Source organism: Paralichthys olivaceus, chromosome 18, assembly GCF_024713975.1.
Source record: "Paralichthys olivaceus isolate ysfri-2021 chromosome 18, ASM2471397v2, whole genome shotgun sequence".
In the NCBI taxonomy this organism is placed as follows: domain Eukaryota; kingdom Metazoa; phylum Chordata; class Actinopteri; order Pleuronectiformes; family Paralichthyidae; genus Paralichthys; species Paralichthys olivaceus.
Genome location: NC_091110.1, coordinates 2,946,667 through 2,969,007, shown reverse-complemented (window position 1 = coordinate 2,969,007; position 22,341 = coordinate 2,946,667). Strand labels below are relative to the sequence as shown.

General features: G+C 41.0%; 1 protein-coding gene across 8 annotated transcripts in view; it reads left to right on the top strand.

The window, feature by feature from the left end:
* Positions 1 to 22,341, top strand: part of LOC109626490 (calcium/calmodulin-dependent protein kinase type II subunit beta) — a 44,367-nt gene that overhangs the window by 9,944 nt on the left and 12,082 nt on the right. For 4 of the 8 annotated variants that reach the window (XM_020082500.2, XM_020082497.2, XM_020082502.2 and 1 more), the window contains 10 exons: positions 333 to 398; positions 4,829 to 4,901; positions 8,007 to 8,109; positions 11,046 to 11,129; positions 11,215 to 11,309; positions 11,416 to 11,538; positions 12,745 to 12,828; positions 13,937 to 13,979; positions 16,469 to 16,540; positions 17,694 to 17,731. In XM_020082500.2, coding sequence (XP_019938059.1) covers positions 333 to 398; positions 4,829 to 4,901; positions 8,007 to 8,109; positions 11,046 to 11,129; positions 11,215 to 11,309; positions 11,416 to 11,538; positions 12,745 to 12,828; positions 13,937 to 13,979; positions 16,469 to 16,540; positions 17,694 to 17,731 — 781 coding nt within the window. Of the gene's footprint in view, positions 1 to 332; positions 399 to 4,102; positions 4,176 to 4,828; positions 4,902 to 8,006; positions 8,110 to 11,045; positions 11,130 to 11,214; positions 11,310 to 11,415; positions 11,539 to 12,744; positions 12,829 to 13,936; positions 13,980 to 16,468; positions 16,541 to 17,693; positions 17,732 to 22,341 lie in introns of all 8 variants that reach the window. The other 4 variants (XM_020082501.2, XM_020082499.2, XM_020082503.2 and 1 more) reach the window with 2 other exon arrangements.

The window sequence follows — 22,341 nt, the reverse complement described above, 5'->3', positions numbered from 1 at the left end:
CACACACACCAACACACATACACACGCACACACGCACACACACACACACACACACACACACACACACACACACACACACACACACACACACACACACGTACGGAGAGATACATCCACACTCTCCAGTACTGGAGCCAGTCTCCATGGCAACCCACTTGGAGTGAATCCTGCAGCCGGGGTTTCCCCCTAATGAGGACATCCCCCTCCTGTCTGTGTGTTTGTGTCAGAGTGTGTGTTTGTGTGCGTGTGCAAGTGTATATGTGTGTATGTGCTGCCAGAGTGAAAATCTTTTCTCGATTCTACATTTTAACCTCCATCTTTACATTTCTCAGGGTGACAGGAGGGGAGCTGTTTGAGGATATTGTGGCTAGAGAATACTACAGTGAAGCAGATGCCAGGTAAACACCAATGAATGTCATCTCTACCGTTTTCTTCATCCCCTCCATGTGTCAGTCCTCCAGCCTCTGCAGTCCTCCAGCAGCTCTGAGCCGGACTCGTCTCATTAGTGCACACAGACAAAATTTGACACTTTGTTTTTGGCGTTGCAAGCTCCAGTTCTGATGGATTATTCCTTTACACAGTTTTTTCTGTGAACTGAATTGCAAATTGAGGTCGAGTAGTTTCCCCTAGAGTTAGAATTTTACAGACAGATGGAAACATACACATGCATGAAATGCACACACGCCCGCATTGTAGCCCCCTCAGGAGGTAAACTTAAATCAATTTGACTGTGGAGGCGGTTTGTGGGGGCGAGAGAGAGAAGAAAAGAAGGGGACAGGAACACTAAAAGGAGGAAGGATGAGAGCTGCAGTAAAATGAGGAAAAACATTTTGGTTTCCAGCTGGTTTTTATCTCTGAGTCCGAGGCACATCTTTGTCTTTTTTATCACCACGCGTTGTCGTATCTAGGGCCAAAAAAAAGACCTTTTCAAACACTATGGCCTTTGAACATACATTAACACAACTGTTGGTTGTTAAACAATCATCAAGCAAATGATGAATCAGTCAGGAAGCATGTTTTGTCTTTTGAGTCTACACACACTGATTAATGAATGCAAAATCAAATCATTTAAATGAGCTCTGAGTCATTTTCTTACTGTCACGAGCATGAATAGCATTGTCTGTTTTTATTTGAATTATTTAAAACTCAGTTAATTTAACAGTATTAGGGAATGAATGTGTTCCTTGAGTTTACTGTATTTGAAAAAAAGACATTTTCTTTTACTTTTCTTGTTTGTGTAGCATTATCAATGTAGTGCATGTATTCTCAAGTCTGTATTGTGTTTGACTCAGTAGGTTCAACCGTTATGAAAACTATATCTCTGTGCCCTTTTTGTTGGAGTGTAGAAGTATTTCTTTTTATTCTCTAAAGAATTGACAGCAGATCTGCCAATCACATTTTATGCTACATGTAGTAGACTGTATACGCTACAACCGTATCCCATTGTTACAGTTAGTATACAGGATGTTCACCAAGAGATGTCACTCTAACTGTAATAAAGGGTTTGTGCAGGGCCTTCAGGCAACTAATATGTATATTACATTTAGGACTGTCAACATTCAGAACTAATGAAGCTTACAGAAGCTGATATTATGTGACACTTTTACTTAAAAGTGACATAATTGACCTAATTTGATGTGGTACTTCCACTGAATACAATGCATTGTATTTGGTAGAAATAATGTACCATAGCTTTTGATGTTGTCATTGCAAATCTTAAGGTCAACATTTAAAAAGCTGTTTTTGAAGTGACTGAAATGTATTTAATTAGTTTGCAATCAGCCATCTTATATTTGAAACTCTAGTGTGAAAGCACAACCCATTCAAAATCTGCTTAGAATTGTTATTAAGTATGAGTGACAGCATATGTGCTTTTTTTGATAATATATGATGAAAATACATGTACTGGTGCGACCACCATGAACCACAGGTGTCACTAAATATGATGCTTTTCAGAACTGTGATCAGTGTTGCAAAATGCTGCTCTGATAACAAACGTGTCATGAATTTCAATGAGGCAGGATTTGTAACACTGGCACTGGCAAGTGCTACCGAGAAGGTTTTTGTATTCACACCTGTGGTTCCATACTGAATTTCCTGTCAAAATGTAAGACAACCAGAATGATAAGAGCCCTGCTGATCATCTGTGTATCGAGAATTCCTGTATTTTCTTCTGTATTCGTCAGTTTTACTTTCCCAATTATTGTCTCTCATCCCCCCTTATCTGCTATCACTCTACCCTGTTCTCTTTACATAAATTATGTGCGGATCTCTGTGTGTGTGTGTGTGTGTGTGTGTGTGTGTGTGTGTGTCACTCTATGTGTTTGTGTGTGGGTGTGTGACTAGCATGGCTTGATTACTGTCCAACAGTATCTCGCCGACAGTTCTCCATCTGTACACATGAATCGCTCGATCCCTTCCTTCTCTCTCCCCCTGTTTAACCAATAGTTCACCCAAATTACTCAAAAACATATTTTCTCACTTGCCTGTGATGGTGTCCAGCCATGCGTGTATAGTTTTGGTTTTATGCATCTTCCCGTCTGTAGATATCTGCTTTTCAGATTCCTGCCTCCACACGACACAATGAAGGTGAATGGAATTTTGTTTATGGGAATCACAGCATTGAAAAATGTTCCCCAAATCCAGGAGATTCAAATCCCAGCTCCTTTCTCACCCCCGCACAACTGAGCAGTCACTGAAGAGGTGCGAAGTGGGTGTGAATGTCAGATTATCGGTTTTAGAGAGTGAGAGAGGTGATCAGACATGGCCACCCAGAAAAGACATCGGACATTGGAAAGGTGCAAAGGGATGAGTTTCTGAAGCTATCCATCAAGCAGCAAGCATTTCTTTAGAAGCCTGACACTGAGCTGAAGCATTGTGAGCATTAACTCTGTTCCAGCCACATGACTGGTTTGGCGCAGTGCTATTCTCATTATTATTGGCTGTTTGTGTCGTTTGTCAGGGAGGGATGGAATGATGAAATTGTATTTTACGTTAATTATCTTTATTGTTTTATCGCCCAGCCCTACTTTGTAATAACTTCAACCTCCTCTGCTATACTGAATCTTAAGTATAGTTCAGAGTGACTAAATGTAAATGAAGAACCATCTTCAGAGACAAGAAGATCACCATGTCAACATCATGGAGTCACTCTGCTCACATGAAGGGACAGGAAATGCAAACTAAAGCCACAAACTGGAAACTCCGGGATGCTTTGAACCACAAACCTGGCAAGAATCTTAAAAACAGTGTGGAGGTGAACTGAAACGAACTGGTGCTGAGGTCACAGCAAATACGGATTTCATTTAGTTTACTGCTCTTTGTGTGATGTTAACTGAACACTATAAAAAGCACCTTACTTTTAGTGACTAAAACGTTTGTTCAATGCCGTTTTAGAACATAGGACAAGATGGAGAATGTCTCTTGGACCTGTGAAGGTCTTCCGCACCACTTATGTTGCCAACCATCAGTAGATGACAGGGACATACAGTATCTTGAGTTGTCTTTTAATCAATCTAAGGCAGGCCCACAGCAGGCTGATCAGACCTAAGTGTATCTCCCTAACGTCTTGGGACCCACTTGGTGTCTTTCCTCCTGATCCAGAGCCATTGGCTGCAGCCTTCTGCAGTCGGTGATGTTTCTTTTATGGTCTGGTGCAGGGCTTGTCCGTGGATGCCTAGATCTCTGAGCAACCTGATGGTGGATGTTGTAACGAAACCCCTGCAGCCGAACTCTACAGGGCGAACTATTGCTTTCCAGCCACGTTGTTCTGCCATACATAACTAATAAGCTGTGAGTACCACAAATGCAATTTCATTCGCTTCCATTGTAATTCTGTGGAAGTGGAATTCTCAGAGAGATGCAGCAAAACCAGGAAAATAAAACCTAACCTGTCTATGTGGTGAATTAAAAATAAGTCAGGAGATGTGTTTTTTTTGGGTGAACGTACTCTTTATTCTTCTCCTCTGACATGTTCCTAAAAACATCCTCCTCCTGTCAGATGTTGCCCTTCTCCCTCGACTTTTCTGTATGACTGTCTTTATGCTTCCTTACCTTCTCGTGTTCCTTCTCTGCTCCTCACGTTGTTGTTTTGTCTCCACAGTCACTGTATACATCAGATTCTAGACTGTGTGTCTTACACCCACCAACATGAAATAGTGCACAGGGACCTCAAGGTGTGTGTGTGCCTCATAGTGTTGCACTGCCCTGCACCCTCTGCACAAGGGTTGTTTCTTTACATGCTTGTGTTTAATTGCTTGTGAGTTAAAAACAAAGTGCCTGTGCCTGCTGTCTGTCCGTCTGTCCGTCCGTCTGTCTCTCTTTGTGTGTATGCCTGTCTTCAGGTTTTGCTTCTGGGACTCATGTTGCACTATTTTAGACGGTCTGTACTAGAGGAGTGATTTCCTCTGGGTCAGACAAGAGCGAGCGAAGGAGCGAGTGTGTGAGCGAGTGAAACTGAGTAGAGTTTAGTGGAGTAACAGCAGAGCAGCATCTTACCTCAGATGCTTGGAAACCTGCTAAATCTTTTTGTCGAAGGCGGCGTTACTGCCGTTCCTGAATAAATTACCCAGGGATGCAGGTTAGACACAGGGTCTCCCACATGGATCTGCGGCACACTCCTACACTGCCTGCCATGTTTGGCCCTGTCTTGAAAAGAGAAAATAGCGTACACCTTCTCCCTTCACAGACAGGTTCACTCTATACATGGTTGTGTGTGTGTGTGTGTGTGCGTGTGTGGCCTGTTATGAGAGGTGGCTGCCTCTGCATGGATGCTGCTGGGGGTTGAATGTGTTCAGACTAACCTGCTCCCCCTGCTGTTTGCATGCAGTCATTGCATCCAGCAGATCCTGGAGGCCGTGCTCCACTGTCATCAGATGGGGGTGGTACATAGAGACCTCAAGGTGAGTCAAATGCAGGCGTGTGTGTCTGTGTTGGTCTGTGCGTGTCTGTGTGGGTTTGCGTCTGTGCGTGCGTTGGAAGGGATTTATAGTTGTATTTGTCTGCGTCTGACTTTTGCACTAGTTTCTGGCGGCTGGTAAGTGCAGCGAAATATACTTGAACCCAGCATGTCTGTGCTTGTCATGTGAGCCTGATGTATCATTACATGCATGTGTGTGTATATGTATATGTGCCTTTCTGATTAAATAGATTGTGCATGCATTTGATCATAAGTATTTTATTCTTGTGTTTTTTTCCATAGAAGTTTTAATTGGATGAGAAACTTGCATCAGCTGATAACCTTGTTTCCAGTTGATCTTCTCACTGTGCTGCAGTGATGTAGAAGTGTACTCTTGTTGTGCACCATGACATCACTGTTGCGTGTGGTGCCAAGCGCAGCAGACTTTTTCCTGCCAGAAATGGCATCAGTGTGATGTTAAGTTACATCTAATGTTGATTGAATTGCTCCAAATTAGGTATATTTGGATTACACATAATTATAATTAGATAGAAACTTTTATTAATTCACTAAAATCCACAGTGTATTGTGCCGTACAGATGAAGTGACATAGCTTGGATTTCTTTGTGGTTTTTAAATGCTGTCAGACATATTGTAATTATTTCCAGTAGGAAAAATAATGAGTAAAATCTCATAAATGACAGAAATAACACTTTATTATAACCTTTAGTAAACAACCAATACATAAGCAATATATAACACATCATAATATTATTGTAAGTGTTAAGATTGAATTTATTTGTGAACAACTGTATCTCCTCTCATGAAGCATGTCTCATTTATGTATCAGCAGTTGTGTTTCATGTAGTTGGTGTTATTCTACAAGTCCCTCTGCGAGCTAACTTCTAGATTTAGAATGCAGGCTTGATGTCAATACTTACTGATCTCCTCATCTAACTCACTGTGGGAAATAAATAAATGTATTTTCCAAAATGTAGCTGTTCGTGGAACCAGGAGCTCCCCTGCTAGCAATAAATTTGGCATGAAAGGATCGAGTGGCATTTGACCTTTTGCCAAACCCTCTGTGGTTTGTAAAAATGGTTTAAGGTTATATTTCAATTGACTCTTCGCTGTTTACTGCACTGTATCAGAGTATAGGGAGATTTATGGGTGGTACTGTGAGTTGCAGAGTATCTGCCCTTGTTATTTAGCCCCTTTAATATGTCTCACCTCCTGTTCACAAGCCAAATATTCTCTAATTGAGGGAGAGGGCAGAGGGTGACACAATGACTCTGCTGCAGCTGTTTTTGAGCCACTGTGATGGAATGATTAATGACTACAGGCAAAAATCAATCACCATAAGAATTAACTTTACAGACAACCCTCTTGTCCCTGTGCGTGCTTGTGCTCTAAAGATGTTTGTCAGATTGTCGTTACGTCAGCATCTGAGCAGGAAAGACATGACGGCTGCAAAAAGGCAAGCAGCTGTGTTTGGTCTCTCTCAAGTAAACAAATGGCAAAAAAGCCCATGTATATTTTTTAAGTCCCATCTGTCTGTCTCTGCTTCTCATGTGTTTGTATCAGAATGTGTTCCTATTGTGTGTGCTGCTGCCTTTGGTTTTCCTAATCCTCAGTTCTTGAAGAAATTATTTGTTATGGAAGTTTTCTGGAAGCTGGTGAAAGGAGAACTCAGGCAGCAGCTGATGTCTTATGCAGAAGATTTTAATGTGTAGACACTTATATATTATGTAATATACACTATATGTACATAATATGGTATATGGTGGCATATACAGTAATGTGTGAGGATATATGAAAATTCCTGGTTTCCTACAGGTTTCATTTCAGTGGTCTGTCACACTTTCGTATCAGTTTTTTATAATTTATGGATGGTGAGGTTTTATTCTATATGCAAGGGCCCAGGACCTTTAGACGAGAGGCTCTGTGGGAAGGAACTGTTCACATTTCTAGTTAGAAATGTGAACACGCTTCCACAAAGAGATGCAAAAGACATCAGAAAGACACAAACTTACCTGACACCAAAAACAGCCACAGTTATGTACATAGAGCAAAAATAACCAGAGAGAGATAAACAAAGAGGTGCAACATGACTATTAAAAGACACAATGAGTTAAACGAGATACAAAATGATGCAAAGTTACCACAAAGGAAGATGGGATGTGTAAAATGAGCATGAGGGAAAATGAGAAAGACATGCAAAAAAACATGATGAGAAGCAGAACCAAAGAGACCAATAATCCGCACAAATAATAGTCCAGAAACAGACAAAAAAGAACCACAAAGAGACACAAAATGACCAGGAAAAAAATGACAAACAAGTATGGTGACATGTGCTAGCATCGACATGATGTATTCAGAACAGTCAAGAATATGGGTATGAAACACTTCTTGAGAAGCATTGTCTCATTTTCATGAGAAAACAAATTAGCTCCTGTTTTTCTGAATTGATGATAGCTCACATACCTCATTTAGCTAAACAGCCTGTGTAGTTTTGTTTTGATTTGTGTTTGAGACATTGAGAAGTGCTTGTGTCTTTAAGTAATAAATGATTTCTTATTAATTATTCTATAAATGGCATTGTTATCAGTTTGTCGGCTTTGCGCAGGCACCTCAGGAATTGTTCAGAAATACAAGGATTGGGAGCTCTTGCGTTAATTTAGAAAAACAGATTTGTTCTCTTAGAAAATTCAATACGCTCACGTACTTCTCACCCTCAATGGTCGCTATCTTGGCTAAGTAGTGTTGTGTCGTGTGAAACATGAGGGCACACACAAGAAAGTCAAACTTAAATTTTTAAGTCAAGTGAGCAAAGAAGCCGGTAGATACTTTGATGTGGATAACATTAGTGGTCACATATTGCAATCATCCTACAAATGTGCTTCCCATTTTTAAAGTTGTGCCCCGGCCTGGCCACACACTCAACAGTTTTCCGCTCTTGCCTAAATGGACCAACCCCCAGAAATTAAAATCAGCCTCGGTAGTCGGTTTCCTTATTCTTATGTTACGAGATGTGTTCACTTCTAAAAGTCACATGACAGCAGAGTTTGAGCTGATGTGACTGTGCTTGGTGTTTGTGTTTTGCATGCAGCCGGAGAACCTGCTGCTGGCCAGCAAGTGTAAGAACGCAGCAGTGAAGCTGGCTGACTTCGGACTGGCCATTGAGGTTCAAGGAGACCAGCAGGCTTGGTTTGGTATGTTACACACAACACATGCTGCAGCGTGCACACATGGATACTGTGTTAGGTAGATGAGCTTTATTGACTCTCATTAAGATTGAGGTCTTCTTTACTGACTGTTTGCCACTCCTGTCGAAATGTAGTTTCCAATGAAAGCACATACCATTGGCATTGGTTGACTGATCAGCTTGCTAATTCAACTAGTACTAGCACTATGAGCTGGTTGAAACCTTCTTCTAATGTTTCCAGGTGACTCCATATTTAAAAATGAAAATCTTACCTGCAGTAACTAATTTGTTATGGCCATATGGGGGCAGCAGAAACAAGCTGTGAACGCAGCACTGCTATATTATTGTCTTGTAACAGTGATGTTTGTTCCCCAAAAAGTGAAGCCAAAACATCTAATAAGCCCACTGGTGGCTAGCTACAATACAGACCCTAACCCCTGCCCCTCCATGTTAGCAGATGGGCCGAGCTACAAAAAAATCAAACGTGCAATTTGTGTTTTCTCTCTCTGTCTTTTCTAGTAGTTTATCTCACAATGATGTATGTTGAAATGTTCAATCTTTCTAATGATTTAGTTCTTATGTGTAATTTGAAGAGCAGGTGTCATATCATGATTGACTTGCTTGTAATTAGATTACACAGACGTATCAGTGGGACCTTCATAACAGGGCTCCTTTCTCCAATGCAAAGACTTTAGCTCTAGCGCCAAATGACATAACTGGCACAAGATGGCAATGTACAAAACCTCTGGAGGATTTTTTTGTACAGTGGAAAGAAGAAGAGACACATCGTCCATCTTTATTATACAATCTTTAGTGTCTAGGTCTTGTATTCCCTCCCTTTTATCTCAGTTTTTGGTCTCCACCACCTCCTGAGGGAAACATCTGTCTCTTTAGCTGCTAAAAGCTCCACTATGTTCACCAGCTGCTCCCTGAATATATCTCTCTGCTGTTTGCTGCTGAGCAGGTAGTGGACTGTGGCTCTTTACAGCCGTTAACTCTGAAAACTGCTGCTGTTGTGGTCAAAACCAATGCTGTGAGAGTGCTGAGAGGGAAGCACAACAGTAAACAGATAAACCCTCACTGTCGAAAGCAGAGGGGATCACCAGGTTCAAGTGAAGATTCTCTAAAGGCTCATGAATTACCTGTCACTTACATATTGCACTAATTGCAGTGCAGGCATCACGAGTCAGAACCAAAGACATCACAGGTTCTTGATGACATGGATGCAGATGATGTTGTCATGCCAAATAAATCTAAAACTCCCATCTTGTTGCGATTGAAAATTCTCACCAGGCAACGAGTCAAACCAAACATTTGAGTTGTTTTCCTGTTTGTTGTAATCAGTGGGAACAAAAGCCGTGGACAGATCCACAAAGTTTGCCGCACGTGGTTTTGTTTTTATAAGCCAATGTCCACAGCAGCAGCTGCAGCAATTGTCCATTATGAAATCATTTTGATCCTGAAGAGGCTGCGCTGACACTGGCCTACACACCATCGCACCAAATCATTTTTTCCACAATATTTTCTGTGTGTTTGTACAATAATTAAAGGTGCATTTTTCAAACTGTTACAGGTTAACAAGTATACCCATGAGAGAATGTGAGAAAATAAATCCAGCATTTTCTTTTAAAGTAAATCTTCATTAACATCTGCCAGTCTGGTTCCATCGTCACTCTCCTCCTCCTCCTCCTCCTCCTCCTCGTCCTCCTCTTGGTCATGTAGACTTCTGTTGTCAGCTCTGATGTGCAGCAGCGCTGACATACTGAAGACTGCAAAGCACTTTCGAGGAGGACTTTCACAGGACTGTTCATCCATGCTGTCAGTTTGTCCTTTTTGTCAGCTTGCACCTGAGTTAAGCAAACAAGAGAATTTTGCCTCTTCCCCCTCTTATCTTGTTGGATTGAAATGTATTTTTCTTTTTACCTTATTGTTTTTTAATTTCCACGTCTTCAAATTCTAGTATGCTTATTCTTAGTGGCTCTTTTGTCTCTCCAGTTCTCAACTGAAGTCTAATTAGGTGTGTTAAATACAGAGTTACTTCAGGAGACTCAACCTAATGTAAATGTAGTTTTTTAAATTCTTGGTTTGACTGAGAGCCAATATCAAGATGTATTATAGAAGGACTGCAGCAAGCTAAAAGCTCTGACTCTGCATCAAACTACATTTTCATAATGGACTTAGTGCAGTGATTTTAAGACTGTGTCGGAAATAGCTCCATATTGCTCCCTAAATAAAAAGCACAAAAAGGATCCTTAGTGAACTTTCACATTTACTTTGTGCTGAACAGTATAGTGAAATGTTTGATTCTTTATTTCAACTTTTTTATTGTATTTCAGTCATGATTCTTTATTAATTTTGCACTGTCACTTAGAGTGTCACTGCTGTCATTAACAACCTGTATGTACAAGCCAACCAATCAGAAGACAACGTGAAATGACGCAGAGCAAACTGGAGGGCAGGAAAAATGTTTCTGCCGAAAAACATCATTATCATCATATTTACTCTAAAAATATAATTTTTAGCAAGTAACACGTACTCTTTAGTTAAGTAAAAATAGTGATGCCACAATTTTAAAAATACTCTGTTACATGTAAACAACTTGCATTAAAAATTCTAATGAAATAAAAGTACAAGTAAACTACTACTATATACATTTAGATCGTTTAGTCCACAAGATAAATGTCAGGGATCATGAAATGATGAATGGAGTAAAAAGAAAATCATGAAACATTTGACCACTTTTCATTCTTTCATCTTTAAGGAAAAAAACTTTCGTAGACATAGACACAGCTTTTTATGAAGGGTTTTAGAATGGATCATTCCCATTTATTAAATCTCTCTCTCTTTCTCTCTGGGGTCTTATTTGGCGAAACGGCAATAACACAAAACACTTTTGTTCAAGTAACTGGACCCTGATTTGTGTTCCTCTGTTTGCGTGTGCAGGCTTTGCAGGGACCCCTGGCTATTTGTCCCCAGAGGTACTGAGGAAGGAGGCGTATGGCAAACCTGTGGACATCTGGGCCTGTGGTGAGCTCTTTGTCTGTTTCTGTTTCAACTCCTCCTTGCTCTCCTTGTCGTCGCTCAGACGGTGGTTGCGTTTCCGTGTACGCAGGTGTGATCCTCTACATCCTCTTGGTGGGATACCCTCCATTCTGGGACGAGGACCAGCACAAACTCTACCAGCAGATCAAAGCTGGAGCGTATGATGTGAGCCTGCCTCTGTCGCTGTTATCCCTCCCGTAGTCAGACACAATGTTGTTTATATGTATGATACACTGTAATGTGTGCATGCATGGGTGTGTATGCGCTTTAGTTTCCCTCCCCAGAGTGGGACACGGTGACTCCGGAGGCTAAAAACCTGATCAACCAGATGCTGACTATCAACCCAGCCAAGAGAATCACTGCCCAGGAGGCTCTGAAGCACCCATGGGTCTGCGTAAGTACATAGATATACTGTGTAGCCATATACGCACACCCAGCTCCCTGTTTCTGGAGACAGGAAGATATATTTCATGCCCCCAGTTTGACACTCCAACAATTTGTGATTTGTAAATCCCCTGACAGCAAGGTTGTGAACATCTGTCCAATGCTGCCAAAATATCAGCACCATCTGTTTCCAAACATGCGATCTCTGATATCTGCTGATACTGGGTCAGCTTATCTTGAATAATTTGTTCCACACAAGGGCGAAAGAGCAACCTATCTCAGGGATAAGCACTTCTATCTGCTCATCGTCAACAAAAATATGACAGCTGCTTACAGGCAAATTCATGACTCTCTGATATGTGCAGTTAAGATGCATGACAGGGTTTTTTGTATACAAAAGTAAGAGGTTGGACAAACTAATAAATTATAAAATAATAGATACACATGAATAATAATAATAATAAGGACAAACATTTTCTTCAATCATAAAGCTATTTTCTTTCCTCTTGGGAAATCAATGAAAATTACTTAATCTAATCAGGTTCTTTCTTAGCTCATGTCCCATCATAAGTGTCATGGAAATCCATTCAGAATAATTCTACAGACAAATGTTAGGAGTGTAAACATACGCTCCTCGTGGGGGTAACTACTGTACTCCCCCCCCAACAAACTATCTGTAAAATGTTTGTTGTACATTAATGCATCAGTAATTCTAGTGCAATATTACATAATAATAATAATAAAGTCATATCCTATTACACACTTATTGCAGACATAAAAGAGGAAAGGAAGTAAAAATACACATCCATTCCCATATACATGATAACAGTAGTGCCCTGACAGAAAAACATCTAGTTCTCAATCAAATAAAATGGAGTATTTTTCTAAAGAAATTATTATATTGCTAACTCTACTTATAAATAAAATAATAAGAAATAAAAGGTATAGTATGGCATAGTATATTTTTGTTATAAAACAGCATGAGCATGTGCAGCTGACGTTTGTCAGGATACTATCAAACCAACTTAAATCTATTTTTCCATTGTTTTGTTTCATTTTTTTTATTTTTACCACAAATGTCGCTCCTGAATCAAAACGTTCCAGCGAAACGAGTCTGTGCGACAGCTCCTGCCCACATAAGCCTGTCACTGTCAGAGCTGCTCCTCCACTGTTTTATTTTCAGCATCTCTTTCTCTCTCTCTCTGTCTCCCCACAGCAACGCTCAACAGTGGCCTCCATGATGCACAGGCAGGAGACAGTGGAGTGCCTGAAGAAGTTTAACGCCAGGAGGAAACTCAAGGTGTGGAAATGCCCAGTGGCTTGAAATGAAGTTGATTCAGTTACCTCTACACAATCTTCAGCGTATTATTTGCAAACAAAATTTCACACACTGCAAGATTTTATTTCGATGCCGGGTTCTCTCCTCTTTTTTCAGATGTTGGGGTGTGGAACATTGCTTCGTCTGTTAAAGTTCTGATTTCTTTTGCCTTGAGGACAGTTACAGGATGCAGTTATTTTCTGATGATTTCTTTTGTTGAATTAAACACAATTGTATTAATTAAGCTCATGAACTGGGAGTGAAAGAGAGAAAGGTCATAAATGCTGTGATCAGTGAGGAGGAAGTGCTTTTTTTCTTGTTCTCTCGCAAGTTGAGTCACAACTAGGTTTTAATGACAGTCCTGAGTGAATCTACAAATACATTTTTCATCATTAAATGAAATTTGAATGTAAATTCTGGTTCCTGACTCTGTATAAGCCCTGACTGACAAGACGTTAAGATGGGACTTCCTAGAAGCTCTTATGCTGTCATTCATTTAAATTGAAAATATAAATATAGCACTTTTGGTCTTAGTGTTGCACTTTTAAGATTTTTTTTTTTTTGCACCAAAAATACATTTTACAGTCTGATCTGATGTGAGAGGAATCTTCTCAACACTTTTTTAATTTCCTCTTTGACAGTGTTTTCTACTTAAGTCAAGTATTTTGTTTTTTTCTTGTGTGTGAGAGAATTATGAGACGCTACATTTTCCCGCTGATCTTAGGCGGTGGAACAAGATGTCCTTTCAGGTTTTTCTCCCTGACGCTTTCATTCAGACCTGTTGTGACTGTCGTCGTAAGTTTTACATAAACAAGGCTGCCCTTTTCAATATTAGACGACTGTTATGAAATGGGCAGCTGTGGCTCAGGGTGCAGAGCGGGTTGTTCCTTATCCAGAAGGTTGGCAGTTCGATCCTAGTCTTCATGCCATATCATACTGTCCTTAGTGAAAAAGTACTGTAGAACGCTGAGTGGTCATTAACACTAGATAAGTGCTATATAAATACAAACAGTTTACAGACAGACCAGGATTGTGTCCTAAAGAGGCTTAAGACCCATTCTTACTTGTTTCCTCTCCTCTACCCTGACAGGGAGCCATTTTGACCACCATGCTCGTCTCCAGGAACTTCTCTGGTGAGTGATGCCTGTTGCAAAGACGAGAGAGAGTCAAGGGAACATCTCAGCGCTCTGAGCGGGAGAGGAGAGAGGAGAACAGGATGACATCCCATCTGTCTTCTGCCATCTCTTCACACATACATACACACACGCGCACACACACACACACACACACACACACAGCAGGTTGATGGGCGGCAGTGTTAGAATCAGAAGGAAACACAGCAGAGATACTTGCTTGGTTTTTGTGCTACAGATTCATACAGTATAACATGTTTTAAAATGGAGCTGAGCTTGATCCGTGTGATGGACTGATTCTCTTGTCTTAAACCATGCTTCAGTTCATACACTCACATGCATTTACAGGTGTAGTGTGTGGATTTCAACAGGTAATAAGTCTAATAAGCCCAAATCGAACATGTCCATTGTGCACTCACCAGAAATATTGATCGCAACATGTGGCCATCTGCTGGCTGTTGTGCTCACTTGACATTAAGGTTCAGTGTCTCGAGTTAGTGACATCTAGTGGCAAAGTTGTTTGCAACCAAAATACCGCTCACCTCATCCTGCTTTTTAAGAGTGTGGTAAAAACATATGTTGGTATTCAGGTACTGTGAAGATGCAATATTGTAGTTGTAGAGGGCTCATTCTAAGGCAACGAAAACACAAGGTCCTTAGTTTCAGGTATGCTGGAAGTAGAGGAACTGAGCCCCCCCCTACAGGCAAAGGGCTGCAATAAGTAACATTTGTAGAGTTACATATTAGTAAGTCTTAACATCCGCACATTATTATTATGTGTATCATATTTAATTTTATTTTAGAATATTCAGTGTATTTTCTGTGTAACCTGATGCACAATATAACATGACCAGATAAGCCTGGGTGTGTTATTAGGTTCAAATCAATCCCTGATTCCTGGGTGACCTGTCCACAGATGACCTCTCCTGCTTTAATATTCTGCATGTTGGCCTTAAATCCTTGTGTCTGATGTTGTGTAAAACTACTGTAAGACGTTGTTGGCCATTTAAATTAATACAAAAATCATAAATGTTGCACTACTGCAGCATTTAATATGAAGCACCTCCCAACTCTGGCTGACTTTCAGCTTCCCCATTATATACTAATTAAAGCATCAATTTATATATTATATTCCTTTCTTTTAAAAGTTGTGTTTCACACTCAGCCTCCAAACTGTTTTAAGTGCACCACCCGAGTATGTCCACTGAGAGTTATTGGACTAATAAACAGTCAAAACTACAGCTTTTCATACACTGTTGATACACGTAGCAGCCGTTTTGGATTTTGAAGTCGGGGGTGGTGAGGTTCCTCTGTCCTACTGAGTTGAAATTCCCACTTGATGGAGTGTTCCAGTTGCATCTTCCAACCTTGGGGTTGGTAATTCCCAGCTCCGAGGTATAATGGAACAGGGCATTACAGCGCGCTGCATGTTACCATACAGTCAGTGTTAACACAATCAGGAAATAACAGAAATAACAAGTGTGAGGATGGACACATGCAAATTGTGACCCAGCCTCTTTGTTTGAAGTCAGACAGAGGCAGGTTAACATCTGCATGAGTCATTCACATTGATAAAACCTCAAAACACAAAATAGATAGACCCAGTTTACAGCTGTCATTTTACAGAATATAATTTGTTGCCTTTTAAACTAACAGTCTGCAGCATCACAAATAACTCAGCCTCTTTGAAAATGATGTTGGTGTTCCTTTGTAAAAGTTGTGGTGCGAGAATTCTCTATTATACGTTCAAATTAAAATGTTGCTGTTTTGTATTTCAGTATTGTTCAACAGATTTCCCCTTTTTTTGTTTTATCAAATGGACCAACTAGGACGTTCTGTGTCTCATTCACCTCTGTCATAGAGCAGCAGAGAACATGGATTAATCCAGTTGCTAAAATCCTCAGTAAATTATTTAGCCTCAATTAAAAATATTTACATTTGTGAGGTTTTTATCCTGAGTAGGAACCAGTGACTTAGAGCTGAGAACCACAGACGAGAAGTCAGAAAGTGTTGAGATTAATTTGGTTGTCTCAGGATTTCTTAATATCAAGAAGTGGCACTCTGCTAAAGACAAATAAATGGCAGATTTAGCATTTCACTCGCTCTAGATTATTTATCTGGAGCTACACCAAGTCACTGCTACTCACAAATCTTAACGCCATAAAGAGAATATGTATATATATGTTTTCTACATCCAGAGCCAAACATTATTCCTGGAGAAATGGATGAAATGCTAAGAAAAGTAATAAAAAAGTAATTTAAACAAAGTTACTCGATTCTCCCCTTCAACTTGATCCACACCTAAATGTAACGGCTCATTGCCTGGTCCATGTCACAAGTCCTCCACCAAGTGTGGTGCAAATAGATTTCAAAATGTTTTGTTTGATTCTTTTTGACAAATAAAGAATCAGATACAGAGTGATTACTTTCTTATCCTTTTGGAAGCAACGCTAAATAACCATGTCTTTCTGCCTTTTCTTGTGTTTCAGTCGGTCGGCAGACCACAGCCCCCGCTGCCATCAGTGCAGCGGCTGGAGCCACCGCTGGCATCGTGGAACAAGGTGGACTCACATTTTTTTTAAATCTCTACTTTTTTATTTACACCACTGATCTCCCCTCACTTAAAACTTCACTGTACATCCTTTGCTCTCGCTGAACTCGTGGCAGACATGATTAAAATGGAAACAACATCACGCGCTCCTTCTGTTCCTCATCTTGTTTTAATCTCTCTTCCTAAATCTTCCCCCTACCCCCCCTCCCTTTCCTTCTAATGCTTCTCAAATGTTTGCCAAGGTAAGCAGCCTCATCCCTCATCTGGGAGGGGAGAGTATTACTGTTCCCACTTCCATGGGTTAGGGCTTCTCTGCCCTGCAGGGTATTAAGAGAGAAACTGTGTGCATGCAGAGGCTTAGATGTGCTATAGGGGAAAGCAATGCTTCTGAATGTTTTGTGCAAAGATTCAACATTTGTGCAGTTTGGCTTTTAAGCTGGGGTTCGCACACTCGCGAACCCCAGAGCATCAGTGTTACTGCCGTGAAGGATTAGCATCAGCGGGACTGTGTGTTGTGAATAGCATTTAAAACATACTTTCTGTGCTGCTACACCACAGAGTTGTGCACAGTTCCTGCCCATCAATGAACTCTGGAGTGATTCCAACTAATCCAGCCTACACTTTGAGATTAACAAACCCATTATCACATACCTGAATCTCCATTCCACTTCCCTCATGCTTTCACTGTGGGAACCCCCCCGATCTGTGCGTGCATCTGTGTGTGAGTGTGTTTGGATTATGTGGAGAATTAGTTTGAGTTTTTTTCCCCCTCTTGCCTGATGCCCTCTGCTTATCTAATGCTTTGGCCAATGGATCAGGGTTAGGAGGTGCCAGTTGGATGGAGATTTTTTAATGTGTGTGTTTATTCGTTGGGGTTTTAATGTCTTTTTACAGGACAGACTTTTTTTTCATTCAGAGGGAGGGATGATTTTTTCTCCTTTAAGGGTTGTGGGGAGGAAATGTGGAGAGATAAGCACAGTCACTCTTTGTGTGGTCTGCTTGTTCATTTCTGAGATGTCCAGTGCTTTGATGAGCAGGTGATTTTTTTTGTGCATGCATGCATCACTGTGAATCTGTGTGAGCAGAGTTAAGAGCTGTGGTCATCTGAAGGTGTATGATGTGTACTCTTCCATCTGAGGGTGTGTCATTCTGCCTCTCTGCAGCAGCCAAGAGTCTCCTCAACAAGAAGGCTGATGTCAAGGTAAGATCGCTTTTCCTGCCTCCCCTCTATGCTTGTTCATTTTCATTTGCATTATTTCCTTTTTATGTCCTTGGCTCTGGAAGCCCTTTGCCCTCAGAAATACTTTTATTATTCTGTAAATATTTTGGTCAGTGGCAGATGCGGATGATTTAAATTGTCAAATGCTGTAGTTCTCACTTTAATATTTTCAAGGTGATGTTTTTGGGCTTAACTCCACAGCATAATGTCTGTGTCATTCCCTGCCCTTCACTTTTATTTCATGTTTTATTTCAGAGATGTATTGATACCTCTCTCTGTCTTCTGCCTTCACTTTATATAGTTCTCTTTTGATTCTAACGTTATCTAATGTTTCTGATAATCGTGGGTGTCTCCAAAGAGTGGCTAGTTGGCATTAAATCTGCAAGTCTCTGGACTCTACTGGAGAGATGCAGCATCGTTCAGGTGATGATCTGGTGACTGCGGAGGCCACAACATATGAGTCACATCATTGTCATACTCCAATCAATCAGTGACCCAATGTGCCCTGTGAATGGAGGCCTTTGCATTCTTTGTCTCCAGTAGTTTTTCTGGATTTACCATTAATTTGTCGCTTGTGTGTAGCAGTGTATGTATACATACACTCATCACTCATCTCAATGACTCTGTGACACCTTGTCTCCTTGAAATTACATTTCTCTACAACATCATTTGTAGAAATGAATACTTTTCTTTTTAAAAACTCTACATTTACTAACCGCTGCTGCATGGTCAGGACGTGGGCGGGTGACGGGCACACAAGAGACACAACTCTCACCACTCATCAAATGTGGTGGATTTGGTCAAATGTAAATAAGGTTGTGTCTGGAATCACTGTGAACATTGTGTTTCAGCATCAAACCATTAGATCAGGATCTTTCCCTGAACTTTGTCCATTACTGAGGGGGAGGGTAGAGACAGAATTATTAACAGCATGAATCCATGGAGATAAACTGTCCTGCATCAACAGTCAGGCTGCTGCTGCTGCTGCTGCTGCTGCCGCTGCTGCTGCTGCTGCTGCTGGTGTGATGATGCGGGGAATGTTGTCTTCACACAATTTGGGCCTTAATACCAAACATTTAAACGTCACAATGTATCTGAGTATTGTTCCTGACCATGTTCATCCCTTCATGGCCACAGTTAGCATCTTCTAATGACTACTTCCTGCAAGATAACGCTCCATGTCACATACACATACATACATCAGTGCCCTCCACAGTCACCAGATGTAAATCCAGTAGAGTCGTGTGGTAGAACAGGAGAGTTACATTGTAGGATTTACTATATGTATAAACCAGTTGCTATTCAGGATAACAGCTACACCCTTACACCCTTTACTAAAAACCCCCTCACTTCCCGATGGTAACTTCTCTTTAACAGGCTGGTTTGACCGAGCTGTGTTACCTGCTCTCCACGCTCAGACACCTCCATTTGGCACAGTCAGCACTTTGCATCACTCCACTGCAGACATTTTTCTCCCCAAATATTTCCCTGTGCCAAAACAAAGCTCATTAAAGTACGAGGTCGGAACTTTTTCATCTCTTGAAGACGGACGCTGAGCCTGCAGTGACTCAGACCACAATGACGTTATCGGTGCACCCCTGTTAGCTCCTTTCTCCTCCTCTGCCTTACAAGTGTCTGAAGGCAGTGCACTTTGAAACAAATGTATGTTTATGTGTGTTCGTGTTGTGTCTGCTGTGGTGCGTTTGCTTGCACGAGGGAGTTTGTAGCCTCTTTGTAAAATCTGGATGAGCAGTTCACTGGTTAAATTTGTTTAAAGTTGGATGTCGGATAACATCACTTACAAAGCCTAGACGTTTTTTCCGAATCTTTTATCTTATCTAGAAATAAGCTGATATGTTGTCTGCACAACTAACATGTAAATACACATCAAGAACTTGTATGACTACATTCATAATGCTACATAGTTTGGATTTTGCTAAAGAAAAACCCGCTAGGAATCATGTTCTTATGAGATGATAATTAATTTTATTTCTGTGCAAAAATCAAAGCTTGTACAGTTTATACTTTACTGTAGATCTTCTTCACACAAGACGATGAGTTGTGTGTTCCTTGGACAAAATTGTGTGTTTCTGCTCTCAGCTCGCAGCATCTGACTCTGAGCAAAGAACATTCCCTTTCGATGAGGGATCTAAGATTTGGATTCCGTTTACATTCCGTTTACATTCCTATTACAATTTTTCTTTGCATTATATTTGGATCTTTTTCAAATCTGGATCAAGAGATAATGACTTTGTTCAAAAGATGAAACAAAGGATGTATTTTTTGAGATCTGCTGCAGCTCTGTACCTGCTGGAGTTAAAGGTGTGAGAATTATGTTTATGTTTATAGCCTCCTGTCACTCTCTCTCTCTTGCTTTCTCTCTGACACACTCTTTCACCATTAACCTCCCTCTCTTCCTCTGCAAACTGTCTTTCCCCTCCCTCCCTCCCTCCCTCCCCCTTCGGGTGGCCTGATGCTAATCTCAGATTATTTCCCACCAGATGATTAATCTCTCATTACATAATCGTAGCTCTCCCCTTGCTGCACCGACGTCACGCCAATGCACACAACCCCTGGAGCTATTTCAGTATCAGCACATTCTTTTTTCTCTCTCTCTTTCTCTCTTACACACTCATCTCAGTTTCCTGCAACTTCCTGTGGATTTGCTGTGGATTGGAAACTTTATTTGATAGAGTTTGTCTCTGTGTGTTGACTCTGTGATGGGCTGGCGACCTGTCCAGGGTGCACTCTGCTTCTTGGTCATTGTCTGCTTGGATTGTCCCCCGTGTCCCCCACGTCCCCCACGACCCTCAAAAGGATAAGCGATATAGATAATGGATGGATGGCTTTTGTGTAACTATGAATGTCTCAAGCTTTCAAACAAAAGTAACTCAGTTTCAGCTGAGACCCAGTCATCTAGATGTCTTTTGGTTGAGTATTAGTGGATGAACTTTCAGACATAGCAGTACTGTACTCATTTGGAGCTGCGGTACCATCACTTTATGGTGATTAGGCCTAATTATTCCCACACCATTGGATGTGGAGGCTACAACAGCTAGGGACATGGCAAAAAAACCTAGGAAGGCACAGAGAAAAGATTTGGATACTCCAGATAACTCCAGTCTTTAGAGAAAGGGCGATATTTCTACAGCTTTTGGAGTCGGCGGAAATATGTAGCAATAACGGATGGACCAAAATGGATTATTGCCTTGAAACTGAAAATAACTGTGAAATCGTGTTTGTGTAATACCTCTTACTGCCACAAGAAGAAGATAACTGTGTCAGCACTGCAGGTTTCGCAACCATCAGATTATTAATGCGCAATGTGAAAGGAGTCGCCTGCAGAGGGAGTTTTCAAGTGACTCAGCAGCTCTACAGAGCTTTTTAACTTCTTTCAGCCTTTAATTTGGCAAATGCTGGTTCATTATCACTGTCCTCATCAGAGTCATTCCCAGCAGTAGTAGGTGAGACGTTTCAGATCAATGCATTATATGCTGCATTACCAGCACTAAGCTGCAGATGGAGAGAGTTGGCGTAGAGTCAGTAAAGCAAGTGGAGCATTTAGCCACAAATAAGAGATGGTTCTCTCAGAGGTTGGTGGAAGTCAAATCAGTGCACAGAGGCGAGTGAGTTTCTGCATGTGAAGAGATGTTTTGCTGCCATATTAGCTGTAACAATTGATTAGCCAGTTCATATCTTCTTGTTTTGCTGTGCTGTAGTGGCCACTAATAAAATGTATAATAACATGTAGTGAAATGCCTCCTTTCAGCAAAACACCATTTAGAGTCAGAACAATGATAAAGTATGTAAGTGCAAACCATTTCCCTCCATTTCCTTAAACATATCTCTTAACGTATTCATCTCCGTAGCTTTTCTTTTCTTCCTCTTACAGCTGGAGACAGTGTGTTAAAGTCATTTGTGTTCCTGTAAGAGCAAGATACAGTCATTTGCTCAGTAGGAATATAAATCGCCTCCTTCCTCCTAACAGAAACCCTCATTAGACATAAAGGCCCATTTGCTGCAGCATATAGCTCATCTTGTGCTTCCCTCAGTCTTGGTGGTGTGGATGATTTCTGTGTTTATCCTCCTACAGATCCTCCAACATCCTCTTCATCCATTCTCTCACCTCTTTACTCAGGGAATTAGAGCTGACAGGAGATTTGTGGACTTCAGGTTTTGAGCTCGTACCCCCCGTGCTCTGAGCGTTCTCTCTCCAAGATTGTTTGATGGAGAACAGTGATCTCACTGTCTCTCGCTTTCTCCTCCATCCTCTTTCTCTTTCATCCGTCCCTTCTCTTAGAGCTCCTCTAAGCAAAGTGTCATCCCTCCACGTCACCCAGGGATTCCCAACAGACTATCACATCGACTGTCACAATTATTAACATTAGCGGAGGCAGTGTTCGAACAAACCACCTGAGACTCCTGCCTCTATGTTTTTTGCTAAATGCAAATAAACCTGTGTCTCGTGATTCAAGTCACTGAACTTTTCTGTATTCATCCAGACTAAGATATATATTGTGTTTTGTTTTTTTTGGGGTTCAACGTCACAAACGCACCGGAAACAGAGAAGATCTCTCAGATGGCTTACATTA